The sequence below is a fragment of the Staurois parvus genome, unplaced genomic scaffold, assembly GCF_062004578.1.
Source record: "Staurois parvus isolate SC_StPar_1 unplaced genomic scaffold, SC_StPar_1.0 ptg000276l, whole genome shotgun sequence".
In the NCBI taxonomy this organism is placed as follows: domain Eukaryota; kingdom Metazoa; phylum Chordata; class Amphibia; order Anura; family Ranidae; genus Staurois; species Staurois parvus.
In genome coordinates, this window is record NW_028318072.1 from 3065010 (window position 1) to 3087925 (window position 22916).

A 22916-nucleotide genomic window follows, 5' to 3' on the forward strand; every position below is an offset into this window, starting at 1 on the left:
TTGTCTTTTAAAGTGGAACTTACATTAAAAACAAAGGTCTGCATTTTTATTCAGGACCTTCATCCACACATCAAAAAGTGCACCAAAAAGGGAAAAATAAATAAATTAAAATGTAAATAAATAAAACACATTTATGAATACAACTATCTGTAGAGATTCTAAAAATGTTGAGGACCCCAAATCTCATGAGACAAGTGTTTTCTCATGAAAGTTGAAATCCAAATTGTTGCCAGGATCACATCAGAAGTAAGACTTCACACATTGAAGTGAAAAAGCTAGAGTGAAAAAAAAAACCACACACACACACTTTGTTAATCCTTTATGTAATGGTATGCAACAGATACAATAAAATATACAAGTAGTATATGATATGCTCAGACAGGGTACAGATACACTGTAATGATAGTAACGCCGCCTAAAGCAATAGTAAAAGGATATAGACATAAGTAAGCAGAAGGCCAAATCACAAATGCAACAAGGTTTAGGAACCCTCTGGGGCTGGCCATACAAATGCCAACCTGTCTTTAGAGAAGGGTCGGGGTGACTATATTTAGTAACTTTTTTTTGACACAGGATTTTTTTTTTTTTTTTTAAACTTTAACACTCAGTGTCTTGGTATGAAGGCAGGGGCCCTGATTAGTAACGCGTACCTCGATTTTTAGTCCAAGGTACACATTCATGAAAAAAACACTTAACTTAAAAGAATGTTTTATGTATGATCTGTTTATCAAAACTAGATGTGCGCATTTGTTCTTAGGTTTGTTAGTCTTTAAACATTTCCTTAAAGGAAAACTATAATGCTTTTGAGTCAATTTTATTTTGTATTCATTTTTTTTAATCAAATGCATTTTATTTAATGTCTCAAAAAAACATTCTCTTTAGGAACAAAAGAATGAATATGAACACTAGAAGAACAGATTTTGAGAGCCTACCTTTCAGCTCAGTTGTGTCAACAGATGTTGAAGTTGGAGCCTGTTCCTCTTGGATGGTGGACAGTGGTATCACATAATCATCAAAGTGCAGCTCACTGTGATAACTGGAACAGCGCAGAGCAGTTAGGAAAACACCTACTGTACTGCATTCATCAAATGAGGCAGCTGCTTTCTGAAAGAGAGGGTCAATCTGCAGAAACACAGAAATATGGTTGTCAGTAAATGTGTGCTTGGATGTTTATTTAAGTCTGCAGTTCACCCATGTTATTTTATGAAACTATAACTTATATAATGTCATGCAGGTTTTTTTAAAGCTTTTAAAACTTCTGAATTTAAAAGTATAGTACTGTGCAAACATTTTAGGCAACTGTGATAAATGCTTTCAGAAATAGAAGTGTATAGGACATGGAAACAATGCTAAGCAACTCAATTATGCATGAAAACAGGAACTGTGGTGCAGAAAAATGGCAGCAGGTGCCCTGGTTTGAGGAGTCCAAATATGAAATATTTGGCTGTAGCAGAAGGAAGTTTGTTCACAAAGGGCTGGAGAGCAGTATAATAAAGAATGTCTGCAGGAAACAGTGAAGCACGGTGAAGGTTCCTTGCAAGTCTGGGGCTACATTTCTGCAAGTGGAGTTGGAGATTTGATTAGGATCAATGGTGTCCTCACTGCTGAAAGATGCAGGCATAGATTTATCCATCATGCCATACCATCAGGGAGGTGTGTGATTGGCTCCAAATGTATTCTGCAGCAGGACAATGACCCCAAATATACAGCTTTGTAAGAGAGAGAGAGAGAAAAAAAAAAAAAAAAAAAATCACACACACACACGGGTGTGGAAATGTTTAAATCGGTGTCCCAATCTATTTGTCCCGTATGACAATCTACTTGTCCTGATAAAAAATAAATTAAATTTTACCAAAACCGTATTTAAACCAGTGATATTAAGAATGTGTGGGACTTTTAAAATCAAAAAGGGGCTCTATGGTGACTTAAACGGTTCATTTTTTTGTAATATTGCGCTGTATTTCTCCTCCTCCCCTCCCTGTCTCCAGCACCGCACCTGGGAACCAGCAGGGAGGGGAGAGACTGTGCAGTGTAATGAGCATTGATTGGGTGCTCGTCAAGGAAGGGGAGTGTCGGATTTATCCTTTATCCTTTTTGATACCAAAGCCATTTTTGTGGGTTTTTTGCACACGTTTAAAAAATCATTTTAGGCTTGAAGAAGATTACACAAAACCCCCAAACATTATATATTTTCTGAAGGCAAAGACCGTAGAGAATAAAATTGTGGTAGTTACAATTTATGTTGCACAAAATTTTTTTTTGGTGAAAGGTTCTCTTTAAATGAGACATGCAGGGTTTAAAAGACCCTGCATGTCTCCCCTGAATGTAATGCAGTGAACATCACACTGCATTACATACTTTCCCGGCCTTCATGGCCAGTAATCTGTGAATGGGGGCCTGAAAGTGATGTCAAACCTCAATTTCCGGTCAGGACAAGAAGGGGAGGGGAGTGGACGTGTTCACTCTCCTCCATCCCCTCTAACCGCCTGCGCACATTGAGCCAATCCCGGGTCCGCAGAACCCGGGAGACTTGGTGAGTGGGGGAGGCTCACACGTGGGGGGGGGGGGGGGGGGTCGGAGGTTGGCACTGTGGTGGACTATGTGAAAGCAATCAGGCGCAAGCGCTGCTGTCAGAATGCTTTCACCTGACAGGTGGGCCCTGCTGCTTGCCCGCAGCAGGGCTAAATGTTGAAAAAAGCTATCTGCCCGACACCCGCAACTACAGGTCCCAGGAGTTGGGCAATACAAACTCAACATCCCTGCAGATATAAACACTTACAAAAGTTAGGTCCATTTATATTTGAATTACACAGGCACAATTTTAGATTTTATCAGGTATTTACCAAAACATATTCAAGCTATAGTTATGGATTTGGGATGAAATTGCATACTCTCAGGTTTAATTTGAGGGTATGTACATCCAAATTGGAGGAAGGGTTTAGGAGTTATAGCTCTTAAGAGTAGCCACCCCACCCCCCTTTTTCAAGGGAACAAAAGTAATTGGATAATTGAATATAATCATGACTAAAATGGGGGCGTGTTCTGGGAGGACATCATATGACGCCCTCCCAGAACTGGACAACTACGCTGTAGCCGTCATTCGGCTATAGCACAGTTGGCAAGTGGTTAAAGGAGTATAGCCAAAGCTGTTTTGGCTATACTTCTATAAATCATAGGAGTGCAGTTCGTTCTGCACTCCTGTGACCTGTTTTTAATCGGCACAGCAGCCTAAAGCCCACTGTTGACTGACATCAAAGAGCTGGTCCAGGCTCTGAAAAACTCCCAGTCAACCGACATCTGGCTCAGCCTCTCAGTGATCTGCTGAGAGTCTGAGCCAGCCACTCCCACCCCCTCCACAGCCCAGCACTCTAGTGAGCGATGGAGGGGCAGAGCAGACAACTGGCAACTGACACTCACGGCTCTCTGCTCAGAGCTGAGTGATCAGTGGTGTTTGATTGCTCAGTTCTCAGTGCAGAGCCAGCCAGGGACAGATGTAGCATTGGATTGATGCTGCATCCACCTAGGTGAATATAAATGCTTTTTTAAGCTCACACTTCTCTCTTAACTGTAATGTCTTACCTGTAGGCCATTTGTGCATCTCCAGAAGCCTAGCCAAAAAAGTTAGCAACTAGGCAGAATGTAGTGATTGCTAGGGCGTGAAAAATGTTCGCTTTTCATTCATGTAAAGCTGGGAGTGGGCGTCCAATGGTTTTCACATCATAGCAAAAAAGGCAAGATGTGGGGATTGCTAACTGGGAGTTTTTCGAACAGGCATCTAGGGAAGTCCAAATGGCCTACATATATGACAAAATAAATTAACATTTTACAAAGCTGCACAGTTTAATACCTACTAGAGCCCATTGACTGCATAGACTATTTTCTGGAAAAGGTAAACTTAGCCTTTACATTTGAGGCTCTGTAAACAGGAGAAGAAAAATGGCTCCTAAAGGTCTATCTGCTGGCTGAAAATGGGCATACTTGATAAAAAAAAAAAGTGTTACTAAACCCATAACAGTAAAATCAGTCTGTATATGCAGTATAGCATGTTTTTTATACTCATGGTGGAACCTAAGGAGTTAATCCTCTGCATTGTGTAAAAAGGCTGTTTGATCCTGACTTCTCTGATCTTCCCCTTCTTCCACAGTTACCAATCCATCTGCTGATAGTATAGAGCTCTAGGAGGCACTCTAGCAATACACACCAAACTGAGCATGTGCAGTTTTTTTTTTCGGGGGGGGGGGGGGGGGGCTGTGATCAGCACAGGGCTAAACAGTGCTGTCCAGACAGAATGAAAACTCCTCCTACAAGCTTTAACCATACTGCTGTTGAGAAAAGGTATTTAGCAGTTTATATTTACTAAAATAATTGCATTTCCATGTTCTGTGGAAGACCAGATATAGTGAATGCAGGGTCCTGGGTTTAGTAACACTTTAATAAACATTTCATATGGAGATAAAAAAAATAAAATATGTCTTAACGAATTTATTAGTCTTCATCATAGGCAAAGAAAAATACACAAACCCACTGTTCTGTCCCTTTAACCTCTTCCTGTTGCCTCCCAGCAACTCTTTAAGTGGGTGTTAGCACCAGGTGAATTGCTGTCACAATGGATACATAACTGAGCCTGTCCCTGCTAGCTCAGATGTACACGTGTGGCAGCTGGCTATTAAGGTCCACCCGCAGCATACATATGGGAGGCAGGAAGAGGTTAAATAAAACCTGCTGGTTTACCAAAATGTATTAGCTGGCTTTACCAGCAAGTAATCAAAAGCATAAGCTGGTTGGTGTGGAAAAGAAAAACAGGCTCATATCCCACAAAACAAAGCCTTGGGACTGAGCCTAGGAATTAGGTGGGTGTATGGAAGAGACCAGGAAGGCTGCCAACGTTTATGCAAATTCTAACATTTAAAAAGCTGAGTTAACATAACTTAGGATGGCAGTGAAGGGATAAAAGGACAGTCAGTTTAGGCATTTTAGAGAACCTTCCTGGTCAGCGCAAGCATTTACTAGGTAATACATGGTTAAACAATGCATTAAGACTCCATTCTCTGCATTTCACGTTACAGGGTGCCTTTTCAAAAGTGCTCTTAAAAGGAGATTTTCACCTGATCAACACGGTCTGTTGCTGAGCGAGTGATGTTGTTCAAATTCTGTTCAATCGTATTCACAGAGTGTTGCCTCCTCTTACGTTTTGTATTTTGAGGCTCTGCACTAGAATCGCCTTTAAAAAATATCAAGATCAGTATCTGCACATTATATGTATATAACTAAAAGCTTTCTGTAACTCATATACACACAGTGGCATATTTATTGTCATGTGATACCAAGTTACAATTAAATCTGTGCATCACAAACAAAACGGTTGCAGATGGAGAAACTAGGAACTCCAACCTCTCATTCTGCTCACTCTGGTGTGTCAAAGCCCATAAACAGGGGTGCATTTTCTTAACAGTTCTTAGAGCTGATTTACACATGTGCGGTGCGGATTGAAGCTCAGGTTTCACAGCTGACACAGTAGTTAGTCAGTGGTTAATGTCCAGTTTACATCAGGTTCAGGACAGGGTTAGGTCAGTTCACACATACAGGGTTTAGAAACGGTTTCCATAGAAGTTAATAACCTAAATTCCGCACCTGAACCTGAAGGCACTACTCAGGAATCGTACAGGACTCTTTTTCAAACCGCAATGAATCCGCACCACCACCGACAATGCACCAGACATATGTGAACAGGCACCATAGGAAGCAAGTTTATTTCACGTGTCATGCGGACTGGATGTGGTTCAAACCGTATCCAATCAGCATATATAGTTAGGTCCATATATACTTGGATAAAAGGCACAGTTGTAGTTTTCTTTCAGGTATTTACCAAAACATATTCAAGCTATAGTTATATAATGGATATGGGCTGAAAGTGCACACTCAGGTTTAATTTGAGGGTATGTACATCCAAATTGGAGGAAGGGTTTAGGAATTACAGCTTACAGAAGAGTAGCCGCCCCCCCCTTTTTTTTTTTTTCAAGGGACCAAAAGTAATTGGACAATTGAAGCAAAAGCTGTTTCATTGCCAGGTGTGGGCTACTACATTATTTCTTCATCAATTAAGAAGGTAAAAGGTCTGGAGTGGCCAAATCAAAAGTTTGGTACATTCTGAGGAAAGAAGAACACACTGGTGAGCTCAGCAACATACAAAAGGCATGAACATCTACGGAAGACAACAGCGGTGGATGACTGCAGGATCCTCTCTATGGTAAAGAAAAAAACCCATTCACAACATCCAGACAAGTGAAGGACACTCTCCAGGAGGTGGGTGTATCATTGTCTAAGTCTACAATCAAGAGCAGACTTCACAAGAGCAAATACAGAGGGTTCACCACAAGGTGCAAACCATTCATAAGCCTGAAGAATAGAAAAGCCAGATTAGACTTTGCCAAAAAACATCTAAAAAAGCCAGAACAGTTCTGGAAAAGCATTCTTTGGACGGATAAACTAAGATTAATCTGATGGGAAAAAAAAAAAAAAGAAGTGTGGAGAAGGCTTGGAACAGCTCATGATCCAAAGTACACAATGTCATCTGTAAAACATAGTAGAGGCAGTGTGATGGCATGGGCATGCATGGCTTCCAGTGGCACTGGGTCATTGGTGTTTATTGATGATGTGACAGAAGCAGCCGGATGAATTCTGCAGTGTTTAGAGATATACTGTCAGCCCAGATTCAGCCAAATGCAGCAAAGTTGATTGGACGGCGCTTCACAGTACAGATGGACAATGATCCAAAACACACTGCAAGAGCAACCCAGGAGCTTTTGAAGGAAAAGAAGTGGAATATTCTGCAATGGCTGAGTCAATCACCTGATCTCAACCTAATTAAGCATGCATTTCACTTGCTGAAGGCAAAACTAAAGGCAGAAAAAAAAAGAACAACTGAACACAGATGCAATTAGAGCCTGGCAAAGCATCAGAAAGGAGGAAACCCAGTCTTTGGTAATGTCCATGGATTCCAGACTTCAGGCAGTCATTGTCAGTAAAGGATTATCAATAAAATATTAAAAATGAACAGTTTTTTGATTATATTCATTTGTCCAATTACATTTGAGCCACTGAAAATGGAGGGACTATGTATAAAAATGGTTGCAGTTCCTAAAATTTGTACTTGATATTTATGTTCAACCCCTTGAATTAAAGCTGAAAGTCTGCACTTCAAATTCATTGATTGTTTTGTTTTAATTTATTCTGGTGGCATACAGAGCCAAAAGTATGAAAATTGTGCCTTTGTCCAATACATATGGATCTATCAACTGTATGTGAACCGGCACTGTGAATTATAACATATCTATATAAAATTATTTGCATTTGTACCTTTATCAAGAACATGGGCCACCCAACGAAATCTTCCAGTTTGACATTTCAATCTAATTAATTTTTAGACATTAAAGTGGTTGTAAAGGCTCAAGGTATTTACCTTCATGCATTATATGCATGAAGGTAAAAAACCTTCTGTGTGCAGCAGCCTCCACCCTCAATATTTACTCAAGCCCCATCGTGATCCAGTGATGTGCACAAGAGCCTTGGCTCTCCAAGTACTCTCCTTCCTTATTGGCTGAGACAGAAGCGGGAGCCACTGGCTTTCTGCTGCCGTCAATCATATCAAGTGAACCAATGGAGGAAAGAGGGGGGCAGGGTGAATGGACACACAGAGCAGCAGCTCGGGAGCAAGCCTGCTTGGGTGCCTCATAGCAAGCTGCTTGTTCTGGGGGCAATTGGCAGGAGGGAGGGGCCAGGAAAGCCGAGCTGCTCTGTACAAAACCACTGCACAGTGCAGGTAACTATAACATGTTTGTTTGGTTTTTTAATTGCCTTCAATATCACTTTAAAGGAAAGAAAATAAAAAAATAACACTAATAAAAAATTTTGGTGGTTGAGCTGTCCAACAGCCCTCAGATGTCTATGGATAGTTACAGTATTTTGCCTAAAGACTTCTGTGGAAAGTAACAGAATTCACAAAATTATATTGTATAACTGGTCTCATCACTCTCTTTACCTAAAGTAGGCTGAAGATGGCTTCTTGTTGCATATCATAATTAGGACATATCTATGCTGTTTTTTTGACAGCCAGCCTGTATAGCTGACTTTGCACTATTAGCAGCTATTCCAAACAGAGCAGCATTAATTATTTTCTTGCTGCACAGTTAAGTATTGGGCATCAAACGCTGTGAAAGTTCCATGAAATCGACTCCTTATTATGATTATGTGCACGAATTGCATTTTCCTTGACAAATATTTCTTGCTGGATTATTTTCTTTCAGAAAAGAGAATTAGCATTATTTATCCAGATTACATAAAGAACGAACAATGCAATACTATTGATCATCCCAGATAAACCATTTCTTGGGAGTGTGCATTGGGAGAGAATCATCTATCAATGCAGCTGTGATCTCTTTTCTTTATTGACTGAAACAGCTGGCCCACACGTTTACACAGACCAGCTTAAACACCGTTTTTGGACACTAGACTTTGAGTTGATTTATTGTAATGGTTTGCAACACTGTTACATAGGTCAGCTTTAAGTTGAACTTCTCTCTTAATCAACATTGACTATATTTTATCTGGCTGCTAGGATTAGTAAATATAATAATAAATAAGTTTAACATGTTTAGTGGTTTGAAATTTTTTGTTTTACATTTCTTCAGTTACTTCCTGGTTTCTAGCCCTAGGCAAAATGATGTCAAACATCCCAGGAGACTTGAGGAGGGAAATGGGGGTTTTCTCAGCCAAACACACTCCTGCCTGCCTGAGCTAAGGATGGAGAGATTCGAAGAAGTAACTGCTACATGAATCATCTGCTCTTACTCAAGATGGCCATGGCCAGAAATGCCAGGTGGTTTTCAAAGTGATTTCTCAGCTAAATAAAGCATGGGGAGTTTGCTTTGATTATTAAAAATCAGTCAAATAGTGTTTATGGCCTTTTTCTCTCTTACAATATGTTCAGTTTTTTGGGCTAAATAATCACTGGTTTATTATTTTTATATTGTCCCACTGTGTGAAGTTTTTGACCACTAATCTATGTACCTTGAGAAACAAATATTATGTTTTTTCCTCTTGACAAGCACTACACTACACCCATCATTTGGCCCCTCAACTGTAAAATGGCGGTTCTCTCGTCAACAACTATCTGAATTGGTACATGATATTTCTAATCAGTGAGTACATGGATATGTTATCTGAAATTGCTTGCGCTACCATTTGATGACTTTTGTATGTGGTCCTTCCTATGCTGGGAGTTCTAATGTTCACCTTCGTTTTTGAAATTTCTAAAAAACTAACATTGAAATCTAAATAGTGTTTCTGGCTTGTGGTGCTCAGATGCAGTGTAATTCTGTTTTTTTAATTACCCCCTTTCTTTCCCATTCTTATTGCTCAGTTTGAACGTCAGCAAGTCATCTTCACCAGGTCTGCATGCCTAAATGCATTGAGTTGTTGCCATGCGATTGGTTTATTAACAATTTGTGTTAACAAGCAATTGAAATGGTGTACCTAATAAAGTGGCCAGAGGGTGTAAATTGAGATTACATACCAGCTTCGTGGACCTCTGCTTGCTCTGGTCCTTGGGATTCCTTTCCAAGACCTCCTAATACTTTGTACACATCTGCATGCACTGCATCTACTCGCACAGCATAGATCTTGGCACTGGCATCCAGTGTCCCAGCAGCAACCTGTAGAAAAAAAATCATCAGTATAAAAATTTCCAAAACAGATACACATAATGGGAATAAGTGACAAACACACCTTGAAGTTTGTAAGTTCACTTCCTTTCTCCTTCAGAATGTCACTCATGTAGTCAATCAGATGTAGTCCAAATGCATTTTTTGTGGTTATTCTCTAAAATTAGAAATAAAAAAAAGAAATTTACATTAAAAAAAATGGCATCACCATATTATTAAAGTACTTTGCACAGTACATAAAACCTTTCATAATCGACCCCTTTCCCGAGAAGTAGCTCACAATCTGAGACTGATGTGCACACACAAGATTGTGCACAAGATACAAACAGTGAACAGAAATCTCAATGGGAATCAGGCATCGTAGAGGTTTAAACACTCGACTTAATTCAAAACAAAACAAAGGTTTTAGGTGGAGATGGGATTTAAGTGGCATACTATGGTGCTGAATTTAATCCAAGATAATGGTAAATGATGCAAGTAGCATTAAATAATTATGAAGTCATATAGGTTATAAAACAAAAAAAACACACACACAAACTGACATTTAACCACTTCAAGTCCGGACGCTTTCACCCCCTTCCTGTCCAGGCCAATTTTCAGCTTTCAGTGCTATCACACTTAGAATGACAATTGCGCGGTCATGCAACACTGTACCCATATTAATTTTTTAGCATTTTTTTGAGACAGCTAAAACTTTATTTTGGTGGTATTTATTCACCACTGGGGTTTTTTTTTGCTATATAAATGAAAAAGTCCAAACATTTTGAAAAAAAAAAGTGTTTTTTTCTTATAAAATTTTGCAAATAAATATTTCTTTATAAATATTGGCCAAAATGTATTCAGCTATCTTTTTAGCAAAAAAAAATAGAAAATAACCCAAATTAGTTCATAACCAAAAATAATTTTTCTAACATTTTTCTTTTTTTTTATATTATTTATGTTTTTTTTAACATACTGTCACCCTAGCAGTACAGTAGTGACACTGTACTACTTGTGGGGGGTGATGAAGATTTTTTTTTTTTTTTCTTACACCGATTGCTTTTACATCCATAAAGGCTGTAAAGCAATCATTTCTCCTTCTCTTTGGCTGCATTCTTGCAGCCATGAAGAAATGCTGTGTGAGCTGTGATTGGTCACAGCTTGTCACATGGTACAAGGTTGTTGTGAGCAGCCTTGTACCATGTGACCTTTGTGATCATTCACAGATTTCACTAGTAGTAAGCAATGATGTCAGAAGTGACATCTTGCTTACTACTATTCATGTGATCACCGATTGGCCAATCAGTGATCACATGATCGGGACTCATACAGAGGTCCCATACAGCGATCAGTGTTCCGCTGTGTCCGGACACAGCGGGCACCGGATTGTGGTGCCGCGCGCTCCCAGGGAAACAGGAGAACGTTTTCAAATGGCCACCTGCTCCTGTACTGCTCCCATCCGGCCCATGTATATTAACGGCCCGACAGGAGCAGTAAAGAAGTGGTTAATAACCTGTCAGCAACAAAATACATTAGTGAAGGATGTAACAAGCAAATCATGTGCAGCAGATGACTTACATTCTCTTGCGACAACTTGATGCAGGTGGAGTAATGGTCTGAGATCTGAGTATTTGACAGTTTAGGCAGGAGTAGCGAGTTGGCCTCACCAGATCTATTGACACAAAGCAAACAGTCACTTAACAGTAAATGGACTTATGCAGGTGAAGTCACAGTAACCAAATGCAGTTAGTTGCAGCAATCCAATAACTGGTCAAAACCAAGGTCACATGAGTTATCATGTAGTGCGGAAATGACCAGGGGTGGCAGACTGCCTTCAGTGTTAAAGTGTTTGTTTAAATTTTAAAAAAGAGAACCTTTACAAACATGTTATACTTACCTGCTCTGCGCAATGGTTTTGCACAGAGCAGCCCCGAGCCTACTTTTTTCAGGTCCCCCACCGTTGCTCCTGTCTCCTTCCCCCGTCGAGTGCCCACCAAAGCAAGCTGCTAGCTATGGTGGCACTTATGCAGGTTAGTTCTTAAGCTGGCTTTGTGTGGCTCAGCTTATTCATAAAGTCCGGTCTTGTAGAAATGTATCCTGAACAGTTTATATCCTATCTGTTCTTGCTAAATACTTGGTGATCCTGCTAGTTTCATAGGGCTCTATATAAAACTGACCAAGAGAGGCACAGAACCAAATTCATGCAGATGTAGTCAGTTTGCCTCCCTGGAATTGCTTCTAACACCGTACAGAACACCGTACTTAAAAACAGTATACCTGTATTCCCGCCTATAGTATGTTTTGTGGCTAAGCCCCCTGCTGTGTTCCAGGTGTTGCTTGTGAAAGCATGATCTCTCTTCTGGAATCCAGTACACAGACGGGATGTTCTTCCCTGCAGTGTGTTATGTCACACTATGCCCAAGTCACGCACTGAAGTTTAGTGTGAAAAAAGGGAAACTATACAGATCCAATCACACCTATATGTGTGCGCAAGAGTAACTTCAGTTTTCTCGAGAAAAAAAAAACAATGTACACTGCTTAAAAAAATGAAAGGAACACTTTGAAAACACATCAGATCTCAAAGTGAAAAATAACATGCTGGATATCTATACTGATATGGACTGGGTAATGTGTTAGGAACGTAAGGATGCCCCATCGTTTGATGGAAATGATCAACCTACAGAAGGACTGAATTCAAAGACACCCCGAAAATCAAAATGGAAAAAATGATGCAGCAGGCTAGTTTATTTTGCTGAAAAATCATTGCAGCAACTCAAAAATGGTACTCAGTAGTTTGCATGGCCCCCATGTGCTTGTATGCATGCCTGACAATGTTGGGGCATGCTCCTAATGAGACAACGGATGGTGTCCTGGGGTATTTCCTCCCAGTTCTGGACCAGGGCATCACTGAGCTCTTGTACAGTCTAAAGTGAAATCTGGCAGCATCGGATGGACCGAAACATGAAATCCCAGAGGTTGTTGGGCCCTCAGGCCACCCTCATGAAGTCTGTTTCTGATTGTTTGGTCAGAGACATTCAAACCAGTGGCCTGCTGGAGGTCATTTTGTAGGGCTCTGGCAGTGCTCATCTTATTCCTCCTTACACAAAAGAACAGAAAGTGGCCCTGCTGATGGGTTAAAGGACCTTCTATGGGCCTTTCCACCTCTCATATTGAAAAAGAAAGGTAATTTTTTATATCATCATATTACAATATGGCTTGTGTTGCAATCATTTGTGGGGTTTTTGTGATTTTTTTCCCCCCATAAAAGTGGAGTTATCCTTTAACCCTAAGTAATGCTTGATGTTGCCATCACAATTTTACATGTAGTCCCTTCCATGTATTTATTGTATTAGATGTAGAGAATTGTAGGTATTGTTACTGCAATGGCTAGCCTAGTTGATTAACTACTGTTGAGATAGGATAGTGACGAAGAAGCAAACCTGAATATTGAATAAAGATGCATAATTGAAGGACAAGTTCACCTTTGGAACAAGTTAAAATGTTCCACACATTTAAGGTGAAACACGCAACATGTTCCAGCATTTGCACCTTCTCACCCCAATCCCCCCTTCCCTGTGATAGTAGGCAGGGGATCATCTCTCCCTCATCCACTGTTAAAATTTGAAAATAGCGAGCCTGTGCCCACACTGCCGCATCATTTATTAACATCTTCCTGTGAATAAAAAGACTAAGTACCATCAGCAATTGTGGCTGACGGCTTGCAGTTCTCTGTGAACTATGAGGGAGCTGGTGAAGGCTCTTGTAGTTCGTTAATCATCCTGCTCTCAAGTAACTGAATGCCCTTACTGGAGTCAGGGGCAGACAGCTATCCTGAGAGTCTGCACGAGCCTGAAATTGCACCCACGATCTGCTGATCACGGGTGAAATGCTCTTCAGACTCACTAGAAAAAAAAAAAAAAACGATAAAAAAAACGCACATTTTTTCACCTGCAAAAAAAAAAAATGTGCATTTATACATTTATTTTAAAAAAGGTGAACTTAGCCTTTAAATTCCTAAGAGGCCTGACAACTGTTAAGCAAATAATGGTTTACTCCTGAACATTGAACACTTCAAGAACTCTTGTGGTAACCACATAGGAATGTGTGAATGTTTTATGGCCATGACCAGCCGGTAGAATAAGCCAAAGATTATTCTGTACTTGGCTTGTTGTTTACGTATAAATGTGACATCCCATTTTAGGCAGTATTGTTGATCAATGAGGTATTTGCTTTACTGTAAAAATTCCTCTGTTCCAATACATGCAGCTAGCACTCTCTTAATAAAGAAGAGTGTCTCACATGTGTCAAACTTCTTTGTTAGCCCCTGTTCACACTGGTGCGCGATTGACCCACTAAAAAGGCACCTTTACAGTGCAACAAAAGCACATGAAACATAGTCCCTTTTAAATCCTATACCTTTTCATATCACTATGCACTGGGTGTGCTGCATTTTTGGTGCCCTTTTTCAGTGGCATTACAAAATAAAACAAGAAAAAAAAAAAAAACGTACCTTCCATAGTAAGTAAGTAGGAACGCATCAAAAATGCAGCACAGATGTGTTTTTTTTTAGTTACATGTCCATGTTTATAAGGTGTATGCTGCTGGGAGTCTGGTAAGTGCTCCAAAGATGCATTAAACCATGTAAAAACGTGATATGCATTTTGCTAAAACACATGCTGAATTTTTAAAGCAAACCAGTGTGAACACAGCCTAACTCCGCTGTAAGGAAAGTGGACTTGACTGAATTCCACAACAATATCAGCCACACACGGGGTGCACTGTATTTAATAAATTGGTTGACACCAGGCTATTTTCAGCAATTTCAACCAATTTTCCATCCACCAGGAATCCTATATATCAGTGGTTCTCAACCTTCCTAATGCCGTGACCCTTTAATACAGTTCCTCATGTTGTGGTGACCCCCAACCATAAAATTATTTACCCAGTAATTATAATTCATGAGTGTCGTTTTACCTCCAATACTGCTGCTTTCAACACAGTAGCTGCTTTTAACAGAGTAGCTGCTTTCAACACAGCAGCTGCTTTCTACACAGTAGCTGCTCTTTACACATCGGAAATATGTGTTTTCTGATGGTCTTAGGGGACCCCTGTGAAAGGGTCGTTCGACCCCCAAAGGGGTCGCGACCCACAGGTTGAGAACCACTGCTATATATGAACGCAAGGCCTTGCCAGAGACTAAGCAATCTACCATCCACAAATTCAATTGGCCACCAGGATTCAGGCAATTATGAAGTCGTAAGTGGCCAATTAAATGTCAGTACAGGAAAAAAAAGATTTAAAAGCGAAAGAAAAAAAGAAATTTAACTCTGTCAACGAGCCACGTTTGTTTTGTGCGGACACAACAGCCCATTCATTTGAATATTCTGTTGTGCCTCCTGAAAAGCGGGGAAAAGGTCCGTGCAGCATTTTAGAAATCGCAGCCCACATGGGAACCACAAGTGCAGTGCGAGTCCCAGTGCATTAGGATTAATGGCACCCATACGCATCCACTGCATTTTTCTGTGTGGGTGGTTGCGGCTGCAGGATCAGGTGTGGACCCTGCAGCGGGAATCACCTGCACTGATGTGAACTTTGCCTAAAGAAAAAGGATTTTCCACCAGGGTAAAAAGAGGTCAAGTTCGATTACCACACCTTGTGTGGATTTAAAGTCCACATTTTGTGTTTCTGACCAAATAAAAAAAAAACAACAAAAAACTGTGGGGGGAGGGGCAAAAGGCAGTTTTTTGGGGGGTTTTTGGGCAGAAGTTAGACAGGACTTACCTCTGAGCAGGAGAGATTGTAGATGCTGGAGAATCAGCATTACTAAGCTGTAGATCAATCACCCTGGAGCGACGCCTCTGTTTTCTTTCCCATTCATCATCATTGCTGGTGAAATTCTGAAGAGTGGGGGTTCCTGCTGCACTGACTGGCTGCGGCCTAGTAGCTGGAGACAAATATTCTCCATCCGGGGACAAGGGTTTCTGGCGACCCCCTGACTGAGGAGTAGAGGTGTTCATATTGTCTGGAAAAGAAAAATACAGAAGGCATTCAGCATAGCAACAATGTAATTCTACACAAATACTTTTCTACAATGTATTTGTACACAATTGAATAAAGAATAAAAAGCGGATTAGCTCTCTAAACTCCTATAGCTATACATATCCTCATCTTTTAACCACTCGCATACTGAGCTTGTGAAATGCAGACCAGTATTCTCCCTGGTTCAAACAGTGGATTTACTGGACCACAGTTGAAGCATTAAAAGGGATCATTTACAACATAGAAACACATGATAAGAAACTGCAGTCCTAACCAGGAGCCTTCTAGGAATGGCTTCTAGCCCCGCCATCTAAAACATAAAAATATTTTGTCAGAAATTATTTTAAAACTCAAGGAAAGCTAACGGTTCAGGGGAAAAAAAAAGCAACCTGGAGTATTTTATTTTAATGCATATAAACTGAAGGGAAGAAATGCGTATTTCTGAAAAATGCCAAGGAAATTCCCAGGAATTGACACAGACACTGCAGGGTTGCATTATGGCAGTATAAGGTACATTCAAAAAGTCTTCATTTTTTTTTTTTCCAGTTTTCCATAAAGACACTTTGTAAATGTTAGTTACCTGGCTGCTGACTTTAAACCAATAACCCTATACAAGATTGCTGCAGGTGAAGTCCCAATTAAGTAAGGGAAGCAACTTCCAATTTGCATGCTTGTTACAAGTCAGTAATGCAAACTATATTTATACCTATGCATGAGAATGGAAACCACAGTTTCCTTTAAAGTAGATAGAACCCTTAAATGAATGACAGTCTGCTAAAGAACTACACGTCTTAAACAACTACAGTCTTTTTTCAGCTATTTGCACTCTAAATGCATGCACTTCAGTTATGGTTGCATGGCATTTCTCATGACGAGGGGGGGGGGGGGTTCATGACGTGAAAAAGGAGGACCACTAGGTATTGGTCTGCAGAATTAGAAATCCTGAAATATGTTTTTGAAATTACTTTAACATGTTAAAGCTTTTCTGAGATATTAGTGACTGAGTTTACATATACTTTAAAGTGGAATCTCAGATACTAAAATATGTAAAGTTATCAGCTTTCTACTTTTGGGGTAACATCCCTGTATACACCATTTCGTCATTGGTGGCCTGTATTTGTCTAATACAGTGGCCTCCCAACCGGTGGGCCAGATGTAGCCCTATGCTTGCCTTTATCTGGCCCTTGGGGCTCTATTCCTCCCACTGATACCAAACCTGGAGCATCATTTCTCCCACTCACAAGAACAATGGGGCACTTTTCCTGCCACTGACAACAATGGGGCACTATTCCTCCCATTGACACCAATAATGGGGCAGTATTACTCCCACCGACACAACTATATGGCACGATTCTTCCCACTACTAGTAATGATGGGGCATATTCCTCCTCCTACTGACCACAAATGCTATGCAATTTTATTTTATTTTTTTTTTACTCCCATTGATCACCAAGGCTAAGGCTTTGTTTCTTCCTCCTAATGCCAGGACATTTTCTACTTCCACTGGCCAAAGCCTGGCCCCTCTGAAGAACAGTAAACTGCCCCTTGGTTTAGAATGTTTGGAGACCCCCAGATCTAATAAACCCAACCTGGGAACATCATGAAAAATTACAGCTCAGTTGATTATGTTGTTACAAGCAGCTTGAAAGCAAATTGCTACAGAGATCGCTGAAGCACCAACATGCATAATGACTTGCCATGTCTTCACCCATATTGAAATCTGCTCATTGATAGTAACTGTTAAAGGATTGGTTCACTTAAAATAAATAAATGCCCATTTTTTGCAGGTAAAAAGAAAATGACCATTTCCTTTTTTTTTCTTTTGGAGCCTGGATAGCATTGCACCAGCGATCAGCAGGTCGCTGGAGCAATGCAGGACTCCTGCAAACTGTCAGTGTATCTGTGTTCCCATACAGGCAAACAGATACAATCTGACAGGAAGACTCAACGCCTCAACAGCACCATGGTAATTCATTAAGAACTGCAAGACAACAGCTGCAAAGGCTGATGGAACTTGTAGTTCATTGCTCCATAAGCTTCCATAGCAGATAGGGCATGCACAAGCATAGGTACAGACGTCATTGATGAGCTAGCACAGGATATTGAAGATGCTGGCTGCTGCTGACTTTTTTTGTTAAAGTTTTTAAATTTGTGGGGTAAAAAACAAACCTGAAAGCCTACAGAAGATAAAGAAATAACTAAGAATATTTTAAAATTTTGCTTCCATTGCCTTGTCATTTGTACAAGGCTACATTCACATGGCTGAAAGGGTGAGAACAGTTTGCCATGTTCAAAGGCGACAAAAACGCTGCCTCGTGTGCAGCGATTCTGTGCCATGGTCGCATACAAGCGACGGCCATGGGCTCTGGAAAGTTTGTATGCTGCCAGTACTTCGTCTCTTGAAACATGCTGTCTGCATCCAGAGTCAGCCTCAGAAGAGGTTGATAAAGTGCTTAAGGCAATTCCGTGCCCTCCTGTTGCTGTGTGTGGAGAATGGACTGTGCGTTGCTGTGCCTGCTCTCCTCCACTACGTTGCTGCTGCACAGAGAGCAGAGCAGGCTGTGTAATTCCTGCTCACTGTTCCACCCCTCCTTCCTTGTAGCAGCAGCAGTGGGGACAAGGATAGTGGGACATGCAGTTCTGTGGATGGATGGTGCCAAGACAGCCAATGGGCTGGGGACTTAAACACCCAAGACTCCTAAAAAAAACCAGAGGGGGAGAACTGCAGAGTGTTCCCAGGCAAATGTGCGGAGGTCTGCGTGTACAGTGCAGGGAACCAGTGTGGGCAGTCCTATTGCTGTGAATGTCTATACTGGGAGAGGGAGTGTGAGGGCTGGAATGCTGTGTACTGAGTCACAGAGTTAGGCTTCATGTACATGAGCAGCTCCTAAACATTTTGTTGCCAAAGTTCCTAAACTCAATTCCATAAAAGCCTGTGTGTCCATGTACATATAGGTTTTTAGCAGAGTTTAGGAGCTGCTGCGTTTAGGTGAGGTAAAACCTCCCTCTCCTGAACGCTGAAGAATCGCGTTCAGAATAGGAACGTTTTGACCGCCGACCGCAGGAAAATGCAAAATGTGGCAAGACCACGCGAAAATTGCAGTACTGTGGTTTTGCCGCGTTTTGCATTTTCCCATGGCACACACAATGAAGGAAATACGTATTTGATCCCCTGTCGATTTTGAATGTTTGCCCACTCACAAAGAAATGATCAGTCTAAAAATTGAATGGTAGGTGTATTGTAACACTGAGAGAAAGAATAGCAACAAAAAATTCTAAAGAAATGCATGTCTAACAAATGATGCACTGATTTGCATGTTCATGAGGGAAATAAGTATTTGATCCCCTTCAGAAAACATGACTTAGTACTTGGTGGCAAATCCCTTGTTGGCAATCACAGAGGTCAGATGTTTCCTGTAGTTGGCCACCAGGTTTGCACACATCTCAGGAGGGATTTTGGCCCACTCCTCTTGGCAGATCCTCTCCAAGTCTTTAAGGTTTGGTGGCTGATATTTGGCAACTCGAACTTTCAGCTCCCTCCACAGATTTTCAATCTGATTAAAGTCTGGAGACTGGCTAGGCCATTCCAGGATCTTAATGTACTTCTTGAGCCACTCCTTTGTTGCCTTGGCCATGTGTTTTGGGTCATTGTCATGCTGGAACACTCACCCACGACCCATTTTCAATGCCCTGGCTGAGGGAAGAAGGTTCTCACCCAAGATTTGACGGTACATTGCCCCGTCCATCATCCCTTTGATGCGGTGCAGTTGTCCTGTCCCCTTAGCAGAAAAACACCCCCAAAGCAGAATGTTTCCATCATGTTTGACAGTTGGGATGGCGTTCTTGGGGTCATAGGCAGCATTCCTCCTCCTCCAAACACAGTGACATGAGTTGATGCCAAAGAGCTTGATTTTGGTCTCATCTGACCACAACACTTTCAACCAGTCCTCCTCGGCATCATTCAGATGTTCAGTGGCAAACTTCAGACGGGCCTGGACATGTGCTTTCTTGAGCAGAGGGACCTTGCGGGCACTGCAGGATTTCAATCCTTGTCGGCGTAGTGTGTTACCAATTGTTTTCTTGGTGACTGTGGTCCCAGCTGCCTGGAGATCATTGACACTCCATGAGGTGAGATCTTGCATGGTGCACCAGACCTAGGGAGACTGACAGTTGTTTTGTGTTTCTTCCATTTGCGAATGATTGCACCAACTGTTGTCACCTTCTCACCAAGCTGCTTGGCGATAGCTTGGTAGCCCAGTCCAGCCTTGTGTAGGTCTACAGTCTTGTCCCTGACATCCTTGGACAGCTCTTTGCCATGGTGGAGAGTTTGGAATCTGATTGTTTGATTGCTCCTGTGGACAGGTGTCTTTTATACAGGTAACAAAATTAGATTAGCAGCACTCCCTTTAAGAGACTGCTTCTAATCTCAGCTTGTTACCTGTATGAAAGACACCTGGTAGCCAGAAATCCTGCTGAATGATAGGGGACCAGATACTTGTTTCCCTCATGAACATGCAAATCAGTGCATCATTTGTTAGACATGCATTTCTTTTGAATTTTGTGTTGCTATTCTGTCTCTCAGCGTTACAATACACCTACCATTCGATTTTTAAACTAATCATTTCCTTGTGAGTGGGCAAACATTCAAAATCAGCAGGTGATCAAATACTTATTTCCTTCACTGTATATTCAAAGAGATGGCCCAATCCAACAAAGAGACATCCCCATATAGCAAAGAAACGGCCCAGTCCAGCAAACAGACATCCCCATATAGCAAACAGGCAGCCCGCACAGCATTAGCCCATCCAGCAAACAGGCACCCCGCACAGCATTAGCCCATCCAGCAAACAGGCAGCCCGCACAGCATTAGCCCGTCCAGCAAAGAGACAGCCCGCACAGCATTAGCCCGTCCAGCAAAGAGACAGCCCGCACAGCATTAGCCCGCCCAGCAAAGAGACAGCCCGCACAGGATTAGCCCGTCCAGCAAAGAGACAGCCCGCACAGGATTAGCCCGTCCAGCAAAGAGACAGCCCAATCAACTGCCGAGCTGTAACAGTGTGCCGGTGGGTGAAGGAGAGGCTACCGTTATCCCTTCAGTGCGGATGTGTGTGCAGCAGGCCGGCCTGGGAGGTGTCTGTGTCAGCAGAGCTTGTTGCTTGTCGTCTGGAGCTGTCTCTGCCGCTCCTCCTGGAGGCCCTGCTTTAGGCATAGCCACACAGCTGGATGTGAGCACCAGCTGCAGTCTGTGCTAACTCCGTCCAAACCACAGTCACCGCTTACCTCCTGCTCTGCGGCCCCAGTCATCAACTGGCCGCTTTTCTTAAGTCCGGTGGCCCCGGCCCCCTGGGCATATGCCCTGTGTGCCCTATGGCCAGTCTGGGCCTGCCTGCTGGCATTTCTGACATGACAATCTTAACTAAGGGCAGATGATTCATGTAGCATTTACTTCCTTGAATCTATCTTCCCTTAGATCAGAAAGAGGTAAGTGGCGACTGTGTTATGGACAGAGTTAGCACAGACCGCAGCCGGAGCTCACATCCCGCTGTGTGGTTATGCCTAAGGTAGGGCCGCCAGGATGAGCGGCAGAGACAGCTCCAGATGACAAGCAACAAGCTCTGCTGACAGACACCATTTTCCTAGGCAAGAAACCAGGAAATAACTGAAGAAACATAAAAATAATTGTTTAAAACAAGTAAATATGATATACTTTCCTTTCTATTTACTAATTCTAGCAGCATAAGGATTAAAAATAGGCAATGTTGACTAAGAGAGTAAAGTTCCACTTTAATGGCACCCCCACTCCAAAGAGATAGTAAACTCGTTTTGTATACTTTTACCTACAGGTATGCTTATAATAAAGCTTACCTGTAGGTCAAATAAATATCTCCTAAACTTGCACCGCTTAGAAGATATTCGCTCCTTTTGACAGCCAGCGCATGCACTCTGAGAGAACGGCATATCCGTGACGTGGCTCGGGACTCCCACAAGCATGCGCAGTAGTGACGTCATCATGGCTTGGCCAGTCAGACAGCTTCAGCTCGTGAACCTGGAAGGAAGACCTGGTGAAGATTGAAGCTTCTGCAGCAGTGACAGCACGCTGCTGGAGGGCTTCATTGTAAGGTAAGTCCTTCATAATGTACTAGCATGCAATGCATACTAACACACTCCGACATTACCTTGCAGAGGGATTTTTAATTTTTTTCTCAGGTGCTGTTTACCATTGTAACCACTTGCCCTCCAGAGGATTTACCCCCCTTCCTGACCAGGCCATTTTTTGCATTACAGAGCTACGTTACTTTAACTGACAATTGCGCGGACAAGCAACACTGCGACCAAATTAAATTTACATCCTTTTTTCCCACGAATCAAGCTTTTTTTCGGTGGTGTTTGTCTGTGTGTTTTTATTTCTTGTGCTATAAGAAAAAAAAGACCGACAATTTTGAGAAACAAAACAATATTTTTGACTTTTTGCTAATAAACATGTCCAGTAAAAAAAAATTTTTTTAAAATCAAATTTCGTCAATTTAGGCCAAAATGTATTCGGCTACATGTCTTTGCTGAAAAAAAATTCCCAATATGTGTAAATGAATTGGTTTACGTGAAAGTTATAGCGTTTACGGCAGTATATATGCACTGGGCTTTTTTTTTTTATATATATTTTTACTAGTAATAGCGTCAATCAGCAACTTATAGCGGGACTGTGGAGGACATTCTGACACTGGGGGGAACTGACTTGGTGTCACTGACATCCCCAGTGACACCAATACAGTAATCAGTGCTAATGGCACTGGGCAGGAAGAGGTTAACATGAAAGGCAATCAAAAGGTTAACTGTGTGCCGTTTCACTTTGTCCTGTGTTTGTGCTTCACTGTAATCACACTGCTTTGCATGGCTGTGCACAGCCATCCAAAGCAGTGTGCACAAGCCGACAGGGAGAACTGTTTTGCTTACAAACAATTCTCCTCCCCGTCGGAGATCGTCGACAATCACCGGCGCGAATGGCAGCGCGGGTAGGGTGCGCATGCTCCCACTACCCGGAAATGCAAAATCACATATGTACACGATTTTGCACACCCATGACACCCTGTAGTGGTATTTCTGCTATAGGGCAGTCGGGAAGCGGTTAATCGCACCCTCCCCCCACGTCTAAAACCGCAGTGTATTTCTTGGTGCGGGGAC

At 41.8% G+C, this 22916-nt stretch overlaps 1 protein-coding gene across 2 annotated transcripts in view; it reads right to left on the bottom strand.

The window, feature by feature from the left end:
• NCAPH (non-SMC condensin I complex subunit H) overlaps positions 1-22916 on the bottom strand; it is a 46653-nt gene that overhangs the window by 22870 nt on the left and 867 nt on the right. For both annotated transcript variants that reach the window (XM_089681714.1, XM_089681715.1), the window contains exons 2-7: positions 15480-15720; positions 11277-11370; positions 9784-9876; positions 9572-9710; positions 5106-5221; positions 933-1122 (exon numbers count right to left, since the gene is read on the bottom strand). In XM_089681714.1, coding sequence (XP_089537840.1) covers positions 933-1122; positions 5106-5221; positions 9572-9710; positions 9784-9876; positions 11277-11370; positions 15480-15715 — 868 coding nt within the window. In that variant the 5' untranslated portion in view covers positions 15716-15720. The remainder of the gene's footprint in view (positions 1-932; positions 1123-5105; positions 5222-9571; positions 9711-9783; positions 9877-11276; positions 11371-15479; positions 15721-22916) is intronic.